A 15,028-nucleotide genomic window follows, 5' to 3' on the forward strand; every position below is an offset into this window, starting at 1 on the left:
CCAGAGAGACAGTGGAGAGACCACTGCTTAGGGTCGTGTCGTGAACACGGCTGTGACAGTGGCCAGCATCTCGCCTGCACCTTCGCCGGCAGAGGGCTGTGCTCACACCTGCAGCCCTCGAGGGGCCTGGAGACAGAGCCCTCCGTGGACGGGTCCCCCCGTGTTCTGACCGCCAGTCTCCCATTGCAGGCTGCTGGACCACTCCAACGAAGGCTTTTCAAACTGGGAGTTCATGACCGTGCACTGCTGGGGAGAAAAGGCCGAGGGGGAGTGGACCCTGGATATCCAAGACGTGCCGTCCCAGGTCCGCAACCCGGAGAAGCAAGGTCAGAGGCGCTGGGGGCTTCATGGCTTTTGTGTCTCCACCCTTTCAGCTCTAGGGCTTTGATTTAACTACAGTGTCTCCAGTCATTTTTTTATTTTTATTTTTTTTATGAAGGTAAAATTCACGTGATGCAAACGTCACCGTTTTCATCACTTCACAGGCTGTGATTAAATGGCTTCGGTACATTCACAGGATTGTGCAGCCGTCCCCACCGTCTAGTTCCAGGACTTTCTCATCACAGGATTCCCTGTGCCCATTAAGCAGTCACCCCCATTCCGCAGCCCCTCCCAGCCCCTGGGGCCCCCGATCCCCTTCCTGTCTCTATGGATTCACTTCCCCTGGGGCATTCTTTGTGAGTGGAATCATACCACATGTGGGCTTTCGTGTCTGGCTTTTCTGACTTAGCATAATGTTTCCAAGGTTCATCCACGCTGTAGCATTTATGCTTCATTCCTTCTGACTGGACTCCGTTCCGCTGCGGCCTGGGCCACCTTCCTGTGCTCTTTCGTCAGCCGATGGCAGCTGGATTGCTGTACTTGGTGGCCTTTAGGAATGCTGATGCTTTGACTGTCCCTGTGCACACTGTTCCGTGGACGTGTTTTCCATTCTCTCCATGCAGAATGGCTGAGCCACAGGGTAATTCCATGTTTAACCCTTTGGGAAGCTGTCAGACTGTTTTCCCACAGTGGCTAGACAGTTTTCCATGTCTCCCAGCAAAATAGGAGGATGTTAGTTTCACGAGATCCTCGCCAACACTTGTCTTATTTCCGTTTGTTTGTTATTGGAGCCATCCTAGTGGGGGTGAGGTGGCACCTCGCTGTGGCTTTGGGCTGCATTTCCCTGGAAACTGATGATGCTGAGCATCTTTCCACGGGTTTGTTTATTGGCCATAAATCTTCTTGGGAGAAATGTCTGTTCAGGTCTTCTGCCCATTTTACAATTGGGCCGTTTGTCTTTTCGTATTGAATTGTAAGAGTTCTTTACCTATTCTGGATACTAGGTCAGTATCAGAAAAGCTATTTGGAAATTTTTCTCTCTCAATCTGTGGGTTGGGATACAAGGGATACTGTCTAGGGGTCGCCCTGAATTAAGTCCTGAACAGGCCGGTGTCCATCTGTCGGCATGGTTAGCATTGGGGTCTTTGGCTGGTTGAGGCAGGAACGGAATAAACATCTCCTGGTAGCTCCTGGCTCTGACCTTCTGGGACTTACCGGAGTTTGGGGACCGGGACTCACACTTCAATGTTGTCACAGCCTGCACATCCCTGCGGCAGTGTCTGGGGTATGACTGTTTGTGGAAGCTTTGCCCTGCAGGGAACTGTTGCCCCTGAGGGGGGCTTTGCAGAAACAAGTGCTTGCAAGTGGCCCACTACTCTGGACATGCCACAGGCCCCTCTGTGCGTGGTGAGGACAGTTCCCCCGTCCCAGTGCACGCTCAGCACAGCCGGGCATGAGCGCTACCTCCCCGAGCACAAGGTGGAGTCTGCGTTGCTTCTTTCAGAGTCAAGGGAGGAGACAAAGAGTGAGACCTATCTTAACAGCCAGGCTGCCTTTCGAAGCAGGTCGAGCCCCAACCTTGTTCAGGTCAGGATGGTGTCATCTCTTGGGGACTTCAGCCTGGGACTGTGACACTGGGTGACCAAGGTGACTCCAGCTTTCTGGAACCAGGAGAAACAGGGCCTGGGAGCTGCCCTGCAGATGTTACTGGGGCTCAGGGAGCAGTTAATCCCACCGGTCAGGGTGGACTCTCGGTGCCGGGGGTGACACAGCCAAGAGGAAGACAGCATTGGGAGAGGGAGCGCCGTTCTCTCCGAGAACCTCCTGACAAGGTGCTGCATGTCTGTGATGCCCATTTCTATCTCCCTCAGACTTTACAACTTAATTGTTTTGTTTCTTTTAAGCCAACTCAGTTCCGATGGCTCTAGGCCATTCCATTGAGTTTTATGTTCTCTATTTTACTTACTAAATATCTTACTGTTAGATTTACCAAAAAAAAAGAGCCAGCTCAGTTCCAATGGTGTGCTGAGTAAAATGCTTTCAAATCTCAGATAAGACCTGCAGTTTATGAAGTAATTAGGGCAGCTGAGTGATGTGCTAGCTCAAATAATGCTCACCCCTGGCACACTGAGCTTGGTGTACGTCATTAGATTTACAGCTTTGTTTAAAAAGCTGAATAGTCCATGAGTCATCTCTCTACCTCGCCGGTTCCTGGCCAAGGAAGGTGTGTCGTCTCCCAGGATCACTGTCCTGTGGGAGACAAGTTAGGGATGGAACTGAGGGCAAATCCTGCTTCGTGTTGCGTGTCCTAGTGGCTTTTCACTGGGGCGTGGTGGCAATCCTATCAGTAGAGGACTAGCTTTGGGGCTCAAGGGGGATGCATTCAATGTAGGACCTTCCAATGGCTCTTTCTCCCCCCCCCCAAAAAAAACAACTCTTATTTATCCCAACAGAGCTATCCCATTTCTGAGAGGAGCTTTGGTCCCCTTAACTGAGGGTGATGCCTCATTTCATTAGTTTATTTCTTTCTTTCCAGGACCCACTCACAGGAGTAAAGGTCTAGTTGCCATTGGTTTTAACCACTTATTTAATAAATCAAACTATTTTTCAGACTCAACATTGCTACTCAGTAAACAGTTATCACTGAATTCTGAATATGCTTAAGGGTCATTTTCTAAGATGGAAAATTAAAAAACAACATTTGGTATTAAAATATTTTAATACACAGGCAGACACCTTCTTAGGCATTCCTGACTTCTCAGTCCCCATAGTTAGATGATCGCAGACAGAGCTTTATTCTATGTTGTAGCCTTAATATGTAAAGAGTGCTCACAAATCACTAAGAAATCTGAAAAGCACCCTCACTAGAAAAATAGTCAAAAAGCCTAAAAAGGCAATTCATGAAGAAAAATATATAAAGAACCAATAAACAAAATATAGTTAATCTTTGTAGCAATCAAAAGAAAATATAAATTGGAACACAAGGTAAATAGGTCAGCAAGCCAACAGGCAGAGGTTCCAGGGGTTGCAAAACAACCCCAGAATGTGCCTGGTGTTCTGCACCTGGGGTCACCATGTGATCTCGTGAAAAGAGCCTGAATGTAGAGGTAGGAAGGCCTGGCTCCCAGCACTGGCTCCACCGGTTCCTGTCTGGGAGACGTTGTGAGTAATTACTCCCTCGTGGGCGTGTTGTGTGCACTTGATGGGCGTGAACATTTCTGGCACATAGTAGGTTGTCATGGAAGCTCAAGTTTCTCTTCCCCCCTCTTCTGACCTGCCCACTGCGAGTGTAGCGGGCTTCAGGAACCGGTCCATTGCCCTCTGGGCAAGTCCCAGGCCGAGGTCAGCGGTAGAGACCTGCCTCAGAGCCTTTGAGGAAGTTTAAACTGGCTGTGGATCTGGAGAGTTTGGAAGCAACAGCGTATCCAGAGTTGCGCTCAGGGCCAGCTAGATTGCCATCTACTCAGTGGACTAAAATGGGAAATGCTTTCAAGTCTCAACCTCAGGAGGTACATTTCTAGTCTTTTTTTTTCTTTCTTACACAACACTCTTCCAAACCAAAGAAACAAACCAAAAAAAAAAATTGCTAACCCGCATCTTGGTTTTGAAATGCATTGGCTTTCAGCGGCTTCCTTGTGCACACAGGTGTGTCCCGGGTCAGAGTCGTTTCAGTTCCCACACAGCTTGGCTTTCTTTGGAGCTCAGCCCAGCACACCTGAGTCCACCCGCTCGCTTCCGTGGGACCCCATCCTTCAGTCCATCCTCCCCACAGACCTGAGAGTGGAGGCTGGGCGAGTTCCCAGCGGTCCTGGCAGAATCGAGTGCATTTGTCAAAGCTCATGGAGTCAACTCCAGGGGTGCAGATGAGTGGCGAAGGTCCAGCTTGACCCGAGTGCAAGTCACCTTGACCGGGAAGTGTCTGTGGGAAGGTGGGTGGTGAGGGGAAGACCAGGTTGCCACGCACATTGGAGTCGGGACACAGGATGAAGACCTTGGGACCCTGTTTTGTTTTGTTTTTAATGTTTTTATTGATTTCAGAGAGAGGAAGGGAGAGGGAGAGAGAGAGAGAGAGAGAGAGAGAGAGAGAAACATCAATGAGAGAGAAACATCAGTCGGCTGCCTCCTGCACGCCCCCTACTGGGGATCAAGCCCACAACCCGGGCATGTGCCCCGACCAGGAATTGAACCAGCAACCTCCTGGTGCACGGGACAGTGCTCAACCACTGAGCCACACCAGCCTGGAAATAACAGTTTCTTGATGTTAAGCTTCCTGGGACACTGTCCCAAGTTTATAAACCAAACTCTGCATTTCTGCTTCAAACTATTAAACAGTGTCCCACGAGGTTGCTACCCTGGAATGGAAGGCTTTCCAAAGAAAGCTCAGGGAATTCGGTTCTTCTCAAACATCGCTCATTAGTTCAGACAGTCAACGCCATCAACCTGCAGCCACGTGCACTGATCACTTTTTACTCGATGGATATTACATTGGACTTGCTGTGTGGCTCCCCAGGCGGACTCCGCCCCTGCCCTTGAGCCTCACCTGTTCCCACACAGGTGGGAGCTGCGGTGGCCCCAGGGGACAGTCGGGCCCAGTGAAACCCAGCAGACCCTGGGGAGCTGCGGCTTTTCTCTCCACGCAGCCTCCCCGGCATCTAGCTGCCTGGACAGAGCAGGTAACGTAAAAGGAAGGACTCTCCTGAATCCCCTTCTCAGGTCGACTTTATTACTTTCGGAAACATGGCCTGGTCAGCCCTGGCCAGTGTGGCTCAGTTGGTTGGGCGTGGGCCCCGGGGCACTGAAAGGTTGCGGGTTTGATCCACGGTTGGGGCACGTGCAGGAGGGAGCCAGTTTCTGCTCTCACGCTGCTGTTTCTCCCTCCCTCCCTCCCCCTTCCTCTCTCTCTCAAAATCAGTAATAAAAAGAAACAGGTCATGATCAAAAATATGTCTGTATTTCCATGTGGCCTTTTTTCCTGACATTTTACAGAGCTCCGTCCAACCATGCTGCAGGCATCACTTTCTGTTTCTTTCTGTTACTTGCGTATCAACCAGCTTTTAATGTCATGGTATATCCATTGTAAGCGGCATTTTTTAAGTTTTTTTTTTTTTAATTTGTCTTTATTGATCTCAGAGAGAGGGAGACGGAAACATCAATGATGAGAGTCATTGATCGGCTGCCTCCTGCCTGCCCCCTGCTGGGGATCGAGCCCGCACCCCGGGCCTGTGCCCTGACCGGGAATCGAACCGGGATCTCTTGGAACCTAAGTCAGTGCTCAACCACTGAGCCACGCCGGCTGGGCATAAGCAGCTTTTTATATATTTTTTATAATACATCACCAGGGGAAAATGCCATCGTTTACATCCCTCTCTCGTTGGACATGTAGATTGCCTTCTGCGGTTTTGCCACTATAAATAGACAGCATCGTGGAGAAAGCTTTCTCCTAAATTTAAAATTATCTCTATAGGATCATTCACCAGAAATCAGACGCCTGGGACAAATAAGAAGTGGAAACCAGAGATATTTCTGCCGTGGATACATATCACCGATTTGCTTTTCAAAACAGTTGAGGTGCTTTACGGTCTCTGGAGGCGCAGGTCTGCGTCACTCTTTCCCCGGGTGCAGAGGGGAGAGAGCTGATGTATCTCCCTAATTTGCGTTGTGATCACACGGGAGAGGGTGCCACTTTCCAAGTGTGTAAAAGCTGTGTTTTCCCTTTTAAAAGCTGCCCTTCCCGCTTTTGTCCTCAGTGCTGCTGTTATCAAGCTAATAAACACTCCGTGTGACACATGCTCGGGGGCACACGCGTGTGCACGCCTGGCCTTCCCAGGCCAGTCCCAGCCTCCCTCCGCCTCCCCCCCCTTGCTTCCCGTAATGTGGCCGTAACGTGCATTTTTAGCCGTGTGTTAAATTTACCGAGTGAAGGTTGGCGTTTCTGTATGTGTGTGTTTGTAAAGTATTTCATAGAGCAGCTTTATTGAAATCCAGCTCACAGACTATAAAACTCACCCTTTCAAAGTGTTCATGTATATTTTTATACATAGACGGAACTTTTTTTATTCCTTCCACCCAAACCGCTGCGTTCAACTCGGTAAACTTGGTAACTCAGGGTCACTGGACCTCAGCAGGGAAAACGTCCACTGAGTGTTAGCCTGAGACAGATTCCTTCATTTTCTGGGCCTCTCTCTCTCTCTCTCTCTCTTTTTGAAGATGGCTTTTTCTTTTCTTTTTTTAAAATCCTCACCTGATGACATGTTTCCATTGATTTTAGAGAGAGAGGAAGGGAGAGGGGGAGAGAGAGATCGATTGGAGGCAGGCTCCAATCGATGTTGCTATCTCTCTCCCCCTCTCCCTTCCTCTCTGATTGGGGACTGATCAAGTATCGAACCCGGAACCCAGGTATGTGGATTCATAGCTTTTTTAAAAACTTTTATTGACTGATTGATTTTAGAGAGAGAGGAAGGGACAGAGAGAGAGGGAGAGAGATTCGTTGCTCCAAGTATTTATGGATCATTGGTTGATTCTTGCATGTGCCCTGACCGGGGATCGAACCTGCAACGTTGGTGTATCCGGTCGATGCTGTAACCAGCTGAGCTACCCGGCCAGGGCCCATAGCTTTTTTAAATTAAACATATTTTCTTAAAAAAAATTATGTGTGTGAAAAGTAATATACGCTGTGGTTTTTAAAATAAAAATCAAGTGTCTCTTCCACTCCTGAACCCCTTCCTGCCTTCCAGCCCCCTCCTGGTGTCTTAGAATAAATCTTTCCCCGGTTTTACTGAGATAAAATGGGCAGATGGCGCTGAACCCACTTGAGGTGTTCGGCGTAATTATTTGACTTGTGTATATTGTGAAGTGATCACCACAATAAGTTGAGTTACATCCATGATCTCAGGTAGACACACACACACAAAAAGAAAAAAAAATGTTTGTTTTTTTCCTTCTGATGAGAACTCTTAGGATCTACAATTCTGGTTTCTTGGGATTCTTCCTGCTCTCTCTCCCTGGTCCTGAGCTCGGAGCGGCCCCTCTGGTTTGTCTTACCAAAAGTGCATCCGAAAATAAGAATCTAATTTTAGTGAGGCAGCCTTTGCTGCGGGTTTTCGGCGACATCGTATAAGTCTGAAAGAAATCTCGACTCAAATTGCAGCTTACGGGGCCCTTGGTCCCTTCGTGTAGTCATCCTGCTCCCGCCCTAATTACAGTTCGTCACTCAGTAGTTCAAATGCCCAGATTCCTCGGCGGTTTGGAAATAGAGCTGCACTGGACCCTAAGGGATTGAGGGTGGATGGAGATCCATAAGCAGGGACCAGGTTTCTGCACCTGCACCCGCGAGCGCTGCTTCTGTGTCGCTGTCATCAACTGCGGAGCCTGATAGGGATGTTTTAGGGAAATGGCCCCAGAGTGTCTAAAATAACCCTTCAGAAGGCTGGATCCCAGGAAATGGGTAGCTCGGGAGTGTTTTTATTCAAAGCCAAGGACCTCCAACCTCCAAAGCTGGCCCAGCCAGAAGTCCAGGCCGTCCCACGCCTGACTTAGGGAGGTTTGGGACGTCCTGCCCCGGCCTCTGCGCACATCTGGGCTGCAGCGGCACTGCCATCCCCCCAGATGTCCCCACCTGCCCCGCTAGCTGTGAAGGAAGGAGCCCAGGCCCCAGCAGTCTTGCTGTGGTCCAGGGTTAAGGACTGAAACTGCAGGACTCCTTGGTGTAGCCCAGTTGGCACATCTGGAGGCACTTGGGGCAAAGCTCAGGGCCAGGCCCGCCCCAGCTCGGCCCGCTGGGCAAGAGAAAGAAGCTGTCGCTGCCACCGATGGGGGTGGGGGCCTTGAGGGAGGCTGCAGGGAGGCCCTGGGGCAGAGACAGGGCCTGGGCAGTAGGTGCCTCCCTGGTCCTTGGGTGACTAGGAAGCGAAGGTAGGGGCCCCAGAACCCTGCCCTGGGATGGGGTTTGGGGGCGTGGCACCTCTGTGAGTGACAGATGCCATCGGCCAGGCCGGGGGGCCAGAGTTCATCAGGAGCTTCCCCAGGGAGGTTCCCTGACTCCGTGGGTTTGGTGCTTGGCAGGGAAGCTGAAGGAATGGAGCCTGATCTTTTACGGGACGGCCGAGCACCCGTACAACACCTTCAGCTCCCACCAGTCCCGCTCCCGGATGCTGGAGCTCTCCACCCCGGAGCTGGAGCCCCCCAAGACCGCTCTGTCGCTGTCGCACACCGAGGGTCCCGAGGACGAAGAGGACTACACAGGTAATGAGCCCGGATCTAGAGGACACGCCGGCCTCGGCGCGTTCTGGGTTTTCGCCCTTTAAACGCGGGCCGTTCCTGGCTCAGGTGGGGTTAGGATTGTCTGCCTTCGTGTCCCGAAGTCGTAATAACGATGCTAATTTGCACTCACACAGCTCCTTCCTCCTACGGCTCTCCTAATATTTTACAGACCAGTAAGTATGCTTCAAACTAGTAAGTATTTCCAATCTTCCCAGGCCGGGAAATCGAGGTTGTATGTGCCCAACCAGAACTGGGCCCTGCCCCATGGTTAATGAGGCTCCCATCTCCTGTCCCAGCCCCCTCAGATCCACCCACTGTCAGTCCTTGGTGACAGACTGTGGGAAGGACCAGGGTCCCAATGGGGGCCGGGGATGGTTGGGTCGAATGAGTGCAGCCAGGAAGGGACCTGGCGTGGAGATCTTGACCGGCCTCAAGGGCTGCGATAAAGACCCAGGATTGGGTCTCAAGATCCTATGTCAGTAGATGCTAATGCTACACGAGGCAGCTGCAGAATCTCCCAGGAGGAAAAGATGCCATTGCAGATACTTTTCTCTCCCCAACAATTTTTTTATTTTTAGAGAGAGAGAAAGAGAGACATCAGTGTGAGAGCAAAGCGTCAGTGGGCTGCCTCCTACACCCCACACTGGGAATCGAGCCCAAAACCCCGGCATGTGCCCTGACCAGGAATCGAACTGGCAGCCTTTCAGTGCACATGATGACGCCCAATCCACTGAGCCACACCGGCCAGAGACTTTTCTTCCATTCGTTGCCAGGGGGCCTTCGGCTCTGGGCCTGTGGCTCACTCCATGAAGCCAGCGGCAGGGAGAGGGCCTCGGACACTGCCCATCTCCATTAGCACGTCACACAGAAGGCTGTTCCTTCCCCTCCGCACCATCTGTAGTGATTTGTGCGAAACCCAGCATTTCTGGTTGGGCATATGACCCTTGGCTAAGTGTTCCAGCTACGTGATGAATGATGGGTGCTCCCTAAGCCTGTTGAGGCTGTGAGTTATCTAATAGCTTCTGGGGGGGAAAGGAGGTAACACTGGAGATTCCCCGAGTGCATATCGGGCATAAATGATGGGCAATTCCATTTTAAATTCCTTCTACCTTTCCTTTGAAATGGACTGGTGAATTATGGATGGGCCAATCTGCTCTGGTTCCCCCTGTGATTTACAAACCACGGCGAGATTCAGTGATTACTCATAAATGACTGATTTTATTTTAATCTGCTAGCGGCTCTGCCTTTCCGCTGTCCGGGGATCTCACGGTCAGGCCGGTCCGCAGCCCGGGTCACTCAGCCTTCCCCGCGTGTGGCCTGGCTGGCTGGGGGGGGGACCCTGTGGGGTTAGGGCGTCTTTCTGATGCTGAGGGACCAGGCGACTCCGGACCAGGATGTGCAGCCCGGCACATCCCCAGGGACAAGCCCCGCTCAGAAAGGGGTTCACAGTGGGACCCACAATGCCAACCTTGGAAATCTCAACAACATCAAACCTTCGGGGAGGGAAGCAAAATAAACCGGCCTAACACTGGGAAGGTCAGGAGGCTCTCGAAGGGGGAATGAAGAGGGCTTTGTGCGCTCAGCAAAGACCCATTGTGGGCGCCGAGAATGGGACTTCTGTCCTGCCCTCCCGTCCCGGGAAACGCTGGTGGCCAGCAAATCACGTCCTCTGTGCTTCTGAGCGCACCCCCGCCCCCTGCAATAACTAGAACCTTACAGAGGGGGTTGTTTTTTCTTTCTTTCTAAAGGCCTCATAATGGCCCCCGGGGCTCCTCCCTGCGCACGGGCTTTCCCGAGCCACTTCCTAGGGGGGGGACAGGGAGGGGGTCAGAAGGACGGTCCCCCCACAGGGCGGCTTTGGCAGCTGTGGTCACGTTCATCGGGCCGGGGAAAGAGGCCACGTGCGGACACGCTGCACCCCAGCCTGAGGGCGAGGCTTGCCGGTGTCCCTTAAGCTCCCCGTATCTCGCCCTGTCGCTTTTGCAACAGGATACAGGCCCCCAGAGTTAAACTGAGGGGACATAGGGCCCCAGAGGAGAGACAGTGGTGGCCCGCTGCTGAGGGCGAGAGGGAGGGAAGCCAAAAAGGAGGGGGGCATGTGAAGCCGCCCCCACCACCCCCAGGCCCACCAGGGACAGCCACACCCCGTGGTCCTGGCACATGGAAATCCCCCCGTCTTTCCTGGTCATTTCCGGCGCGATCGCCACTGTCCGTCAGCAGCTGCCCTAAGGCCCTCGACACCCCATATTCCGTTGTTTTTTCCTTCAGAAATCAAGACGGCTGGCTGGTCCCGGCACCGCGATGCAGGGAATTCACGGGCACAGTTGTTACCCGCCTCATCTGTCCCCATCCCAGCCGCTCTTCCAGGCTCTCACAGTGTCCCTCTTGTGTCCCCACCCGCCACTGCTGTTCTCCTGTCTCGGGCTGTCCCTGTCTAGAGGATCAGACCCTCTGACACTGGCCCCCTGAGCAGGGTCACCGCTCCCCTGCGGCCAGATTGCCATGGGGGTGGACGCCCAGGTTTGGCCTGGCCGTCCAGACCCTCACGCCCACCCCCCTCCTGGGAAGCTTCTCTGGACCCCAACACAGGGTCCCAGGGGTCCGGATTGGACTGAGCAAGTGTGTCTATGGGTGAAAGGAAATGCTTGTTTCTTTAAGGTATGTGCCACCCGGAGTGTGGGGACAAGGGCTGTGACGGCCCCAATGCAGACCAGTGCCTGAACTGCGTCCACTTCAGCCTGGGCAGTGCCAAGACCAGCAGGTAAGGGCTGGGGTGTCGCCTGCATGTGGGCAGCACACGATCGAGGGGCCCTGGTTTCTTGTTTTTTGTTTGTTTTATATTTTTATTGTTGTGGGGTTCTTTCTTAGGGACAGAGAGAGAGAGAAACATCAACATTGATCGGCTGCCTCCTGCTCACCCCTCCTGGGGATTGAGCCCCAAACCCGGGCATGGGCCCTGACCGGGAATTGAACTGTGACCTCCCTGTGCGTAGGTTGACACTCAGCCACTGAGCCACACCGGCCAGGGCCAGGAGGCCTGTGTTCAGCTGTGTTCTCACCCCCACACCTGGCACCCTACTTAAGAATCCATGTGATGCCCAAAAAGGAAATCCCACCGATGTCCACCAGTTTGGACTTTCATACGTTTTAGTAATTTTGGGGTTCTCAACACACAAGGAATTTGGGTCCCTGACAGAATCTGGAAGCTGTTCCCGGCGGCTCACTGCCTCCGTGGCCTGACTTTGGCGGAGGTGCCTGTGCTGCGGGTCGTGAGCGTGGGGCTGGGCGGGTTGGAAAGGTCCCCTCTCTGCCTCTCTCCCCCCCAGGAAGTGCGTGAGCCTGTGCCCCTTGGGCTACTTTGGGGACACAGCAGCAAGACGCTGTCGCCGGTGCCACAGGGGGTGTGAGACCTGCTCAGGCAGGAGCCCCACCCAGTGCCTGTCCTGCCGCCGCGGGTTCTACCACCACCAGGAGATGAACACGTGCGTGAGCTTCTGTCCTGCCGGGTTTTACGCTTTGGAAAGTAAGTGCATGTCGCAGGGCTTAGAGATGATGAGGCAGGCGGTCCCTCGCTGGGCTGGGGGCCCCTCTCCTGGTTGAATTTACCCGCCCTGTGCTTCCAGGTGCTCTCAGTCCTTCTGAGAAAGCACCCCGAGCAGGGGAGGGAGAGGGGGAGGGAGAAATCAGAGCCCTTGGACCTGTTGGTTCACAGCCAGTCACTCACATGTGTGGCCAGAAGAGTTCACAGTGACGCTGAAGTGAACCCCGTAGTGTGCCCCACAGTGTGAGGAATCTCCCACCCGCAAGTCAGGGCCCATTACTGAGGGTGGGCAGAGAAGCGGCCTGGGCAGGTGGCTCTCAGACATCGAAAGAGAAAGGCCTTTGAGGATGTCCTGCTGTCGGTCCTGAACTTTCTCTAGGAGAGGCCGCGTGGGCGTCCCTGTAGCGCTGGATGTCCCCATGGGCAGCCTGGGGTGGGCCCTGGGGAGCCGGCACCAGCTCACGGGCTTGGTGGTCAAAACTGGCTGAAGTCCCTCCTAGGAAGGGCTCCTGAGCAGAAAGTGGGGTGTAAGTGTGGACAGAAAGTTTGCGGGTCCCCCACAGAGGAAGAGCAGCCTGTTGGCCAGAGAGGCAGCTTAGTCTTTGCGGTTCTCACAGTGACCGCCCCCTTAGAGGCGGGCGATGCGCTCCTCCCGCGCCTCCCAGCTGGGAAACAAAGCAAGGCCCGCAACTGGTGGTGGCACAGGTGGGACTTGGACTCAGGGCGGCGAAGCCAGGTCCCAGGAAGGTGGGGGGATGGGCCCAGGACCCCATGACGGCGTTTCACCACCTCAGCCCCCCAGGGAACAGGCAAAGAGAGGGTTGGGTTAGACTGATGGAGGGTCGTCCTCAGGTTCAGAGGAGGTGCCAGGCCTTCCGTGGGCCCCCTGCTGTCACAGCACTGCCATCACCCCTGTAGACAAGTAGCCAGGAAACCCTTAGAGACAGAGAAAGCCACTGAGTAGCCAGGCTCTCGAAAGGAAACACGCTGTCATTCAAGATGCGTTTCACAGCCTCTGCGACCTGCCCTGAGCTGCCCCCAGACCGGTTCTCATGGTGGAGGCTCCTTCCGCTTCAACCCCACCTGATCTCAAGGCAAGAAGCAGCCACCCTCACTGACCCTGCGGGTCCTCCTGTGACGTGTGTGTCATGCCTGTGGGCCCTGAGCAAGTAGCCCTTAGCTCCCAGGCCCGGAACACCAGGTAGTAGTGATGAGACGCCAGAAGCAGTGACCTAGGTACTGACTTGTGCAAATGCAGGCGGGGGCCTGGTGACCCAGAACTTCCCCAGGAGGTAGGAGGGGTGGGTGTCTAGATTCCTATCTCTGCCCACGACTGCCAAGCCTTCAATAAAGACCCCTGGAGGGCACTCGGGGGAGCGAGAGGCTCAGGGCTCCACCCTGCCACCTGCATGAAGGCACCTGAGTCATTTCTGCTTGTTGGCCAGGAATCGGCTTCAGTTTTGTGGAAATAAGCAGAACCCAGGCCCGTCTTCTCTGGACAGGGCCCTCCAAGGTTGTTCGAGGACTTTCATTTACTCCAGGAAAAAAGAGGTGGGAGACCCAACACCTGACCCCTGGGCACGGGGTCTCATGTGGCCTCTGGCTGTTGCATTATGACACCTGGGGACCGGCACTGGTAACAAGCAGCTCTGTCAGCTTGTCTTAGGAACACCAGCCTCATCGCCCAGACGTGATTGCATTGATTCCACCCCTTCTCTCTTCGCCGTCTTTTCCCCCAGGCCAGAAAAAATGCCTTAAGTGCCACCCGAGCTGTAAGAAGTGCGTGGATGAGCCCGAGAGATGTACCGTCTGTAAGGAAGGGTTCAGGTAAAGCCCCGTCTTCCGACCTCAAGACCAGCGCCGTGTTTCTGCTGGTTTTTGTTTCTGTCATCGATTTGCCACGTTTCTGCCCATTTGCACTGAAAGCTAAATTTTCAGAAGCCTTTCGGGGTAAAGGTTAAGTGTCTATAAAATCAGACTCGCGTTTTCTCTCTTCTCTCAAGCTCAACACACATCTCCTTTAAAAATATTTTACTGGGTGAATGATTTTTATGGGAATATTTTGAAATGTTTGTGCAGCCCGCTGTCAGCTGGACAAGGCAGGGTTAGAGGTAAAAGGAGAAAGGGGCACTGAGCTGGCCCCAGTTGGGGGCCTAGGGGACGTGGCTGTGATGTCACCTCCAACTAGGCTCCTGGACCCCAGGCTGGAACAGCAGGTGTCGGGAGGACTCCAAGGTTTCAGGTGGAGCCTGTCTCCCAGCGGGGGCTGCGGAGGGACCCAGGGAGCTGCTCTCTGTGTCCTCTGGGTCCTGGGGGAGAGAGGAAGTCAGCCGCCCACATAGGAAAATGGTCTCGTAGGGAGAAACACAGCAGCCACACAATCGGAAGCAGGGTTTTATTGTCGGCCTTAAGCCGCAGAAAGCTCCCCTTTATTGCCCAATATCCTCTTAAGCTGCGGCTGCAAATCACCACTGTCACGTTCACACTGTGCACAGCAAGCCCGTCCCTGCCATCTCGCTGGCGGGAACAAATGCAGGAAGAATCTGCATTTGAGGACTTGATTTAAAGCCCAGCCAGTCGCAGCAACCCTGGCTCCACAGTGAGAAAAGCCCTGGGTGCCCCTATCCATGGGTCCGCACCGGCATCTCCCCCTAAGTGCAGGACCCTGTGGGTCCCACCCCCCCAGAGCACTAGGGGCAGGCGCATTCCCAACATGCGCATCAAACACCGAGTAACCCTGGGAGCGGAGGAAGTCACAGTCCCTGACATTTATTCTCACTGCCAGACACGTGTCCAACATTTTGCAAGTATTTGCTCATTTAGACCCCAAAGCAGCCCTGCCCTGCAGGAGCTACGGTTGTCCCGGTGAACAGGAGAGGAGACGAGGTTCAGAGAGGTTAGCAAGCG

General features: G+C 53.6%; 1 protein-coding gene across 2 annotated transcripts in view; it reads left to right on the forward strand.

Moving 5' to 3' along the window:
- The window catches only part of PCSK6 (proprotein convertase subtilisin/kexin type 6), a gene marked incomplete at its 5' end in the record, with an annotated part of 102,777 nt that overhangs the window by 81,858 nt on the left and 5,891 nt on the right, over positions 1–15,028 (forward strand). The window contains 6 exons of one of the 2 annotated variants that reach the window (XM_081124518.1): positions 190–326; positions 8,383–8,562; positions 8,715–8,753; positions 11,239–11,341; positions 11,907–12,103; positions 13,861–13,948. In XM_081124518.1, coding sequence (XP_080980644.1) covers positions 190–326; positions 8,383–8,562; positions 8,715–8,753; positions 11,239–11,341; positions 11,907–12,103; positions 13,861–13,948 — 744 coding nt within the window. The remainder of the gene's footprint in view (positions 1–189; positions 327–8,382; positions 8,563–8,714; positions 8,754–11,238; positions 11,342–11,906; positions 12,104–13,860; positions 13,949–15,028) is intronic. The other variant, XM_081124519.1, reaches the window with a different exon arrangement.

The sequence above is a fragment of the Miniopterus schreibersii genome, assembly GCF_964146895.1.
Source record: "Miniopterus schreibersii genome assembly, chromosome: 22".
Classification (NCBI taxonomy): domain Eukaryota; kingdom Metazoa; phylum Chordata; class Mammalia; order Chiroptera; family Miniopteridae; genus Miniopterus; species Miniopterus schreibersii.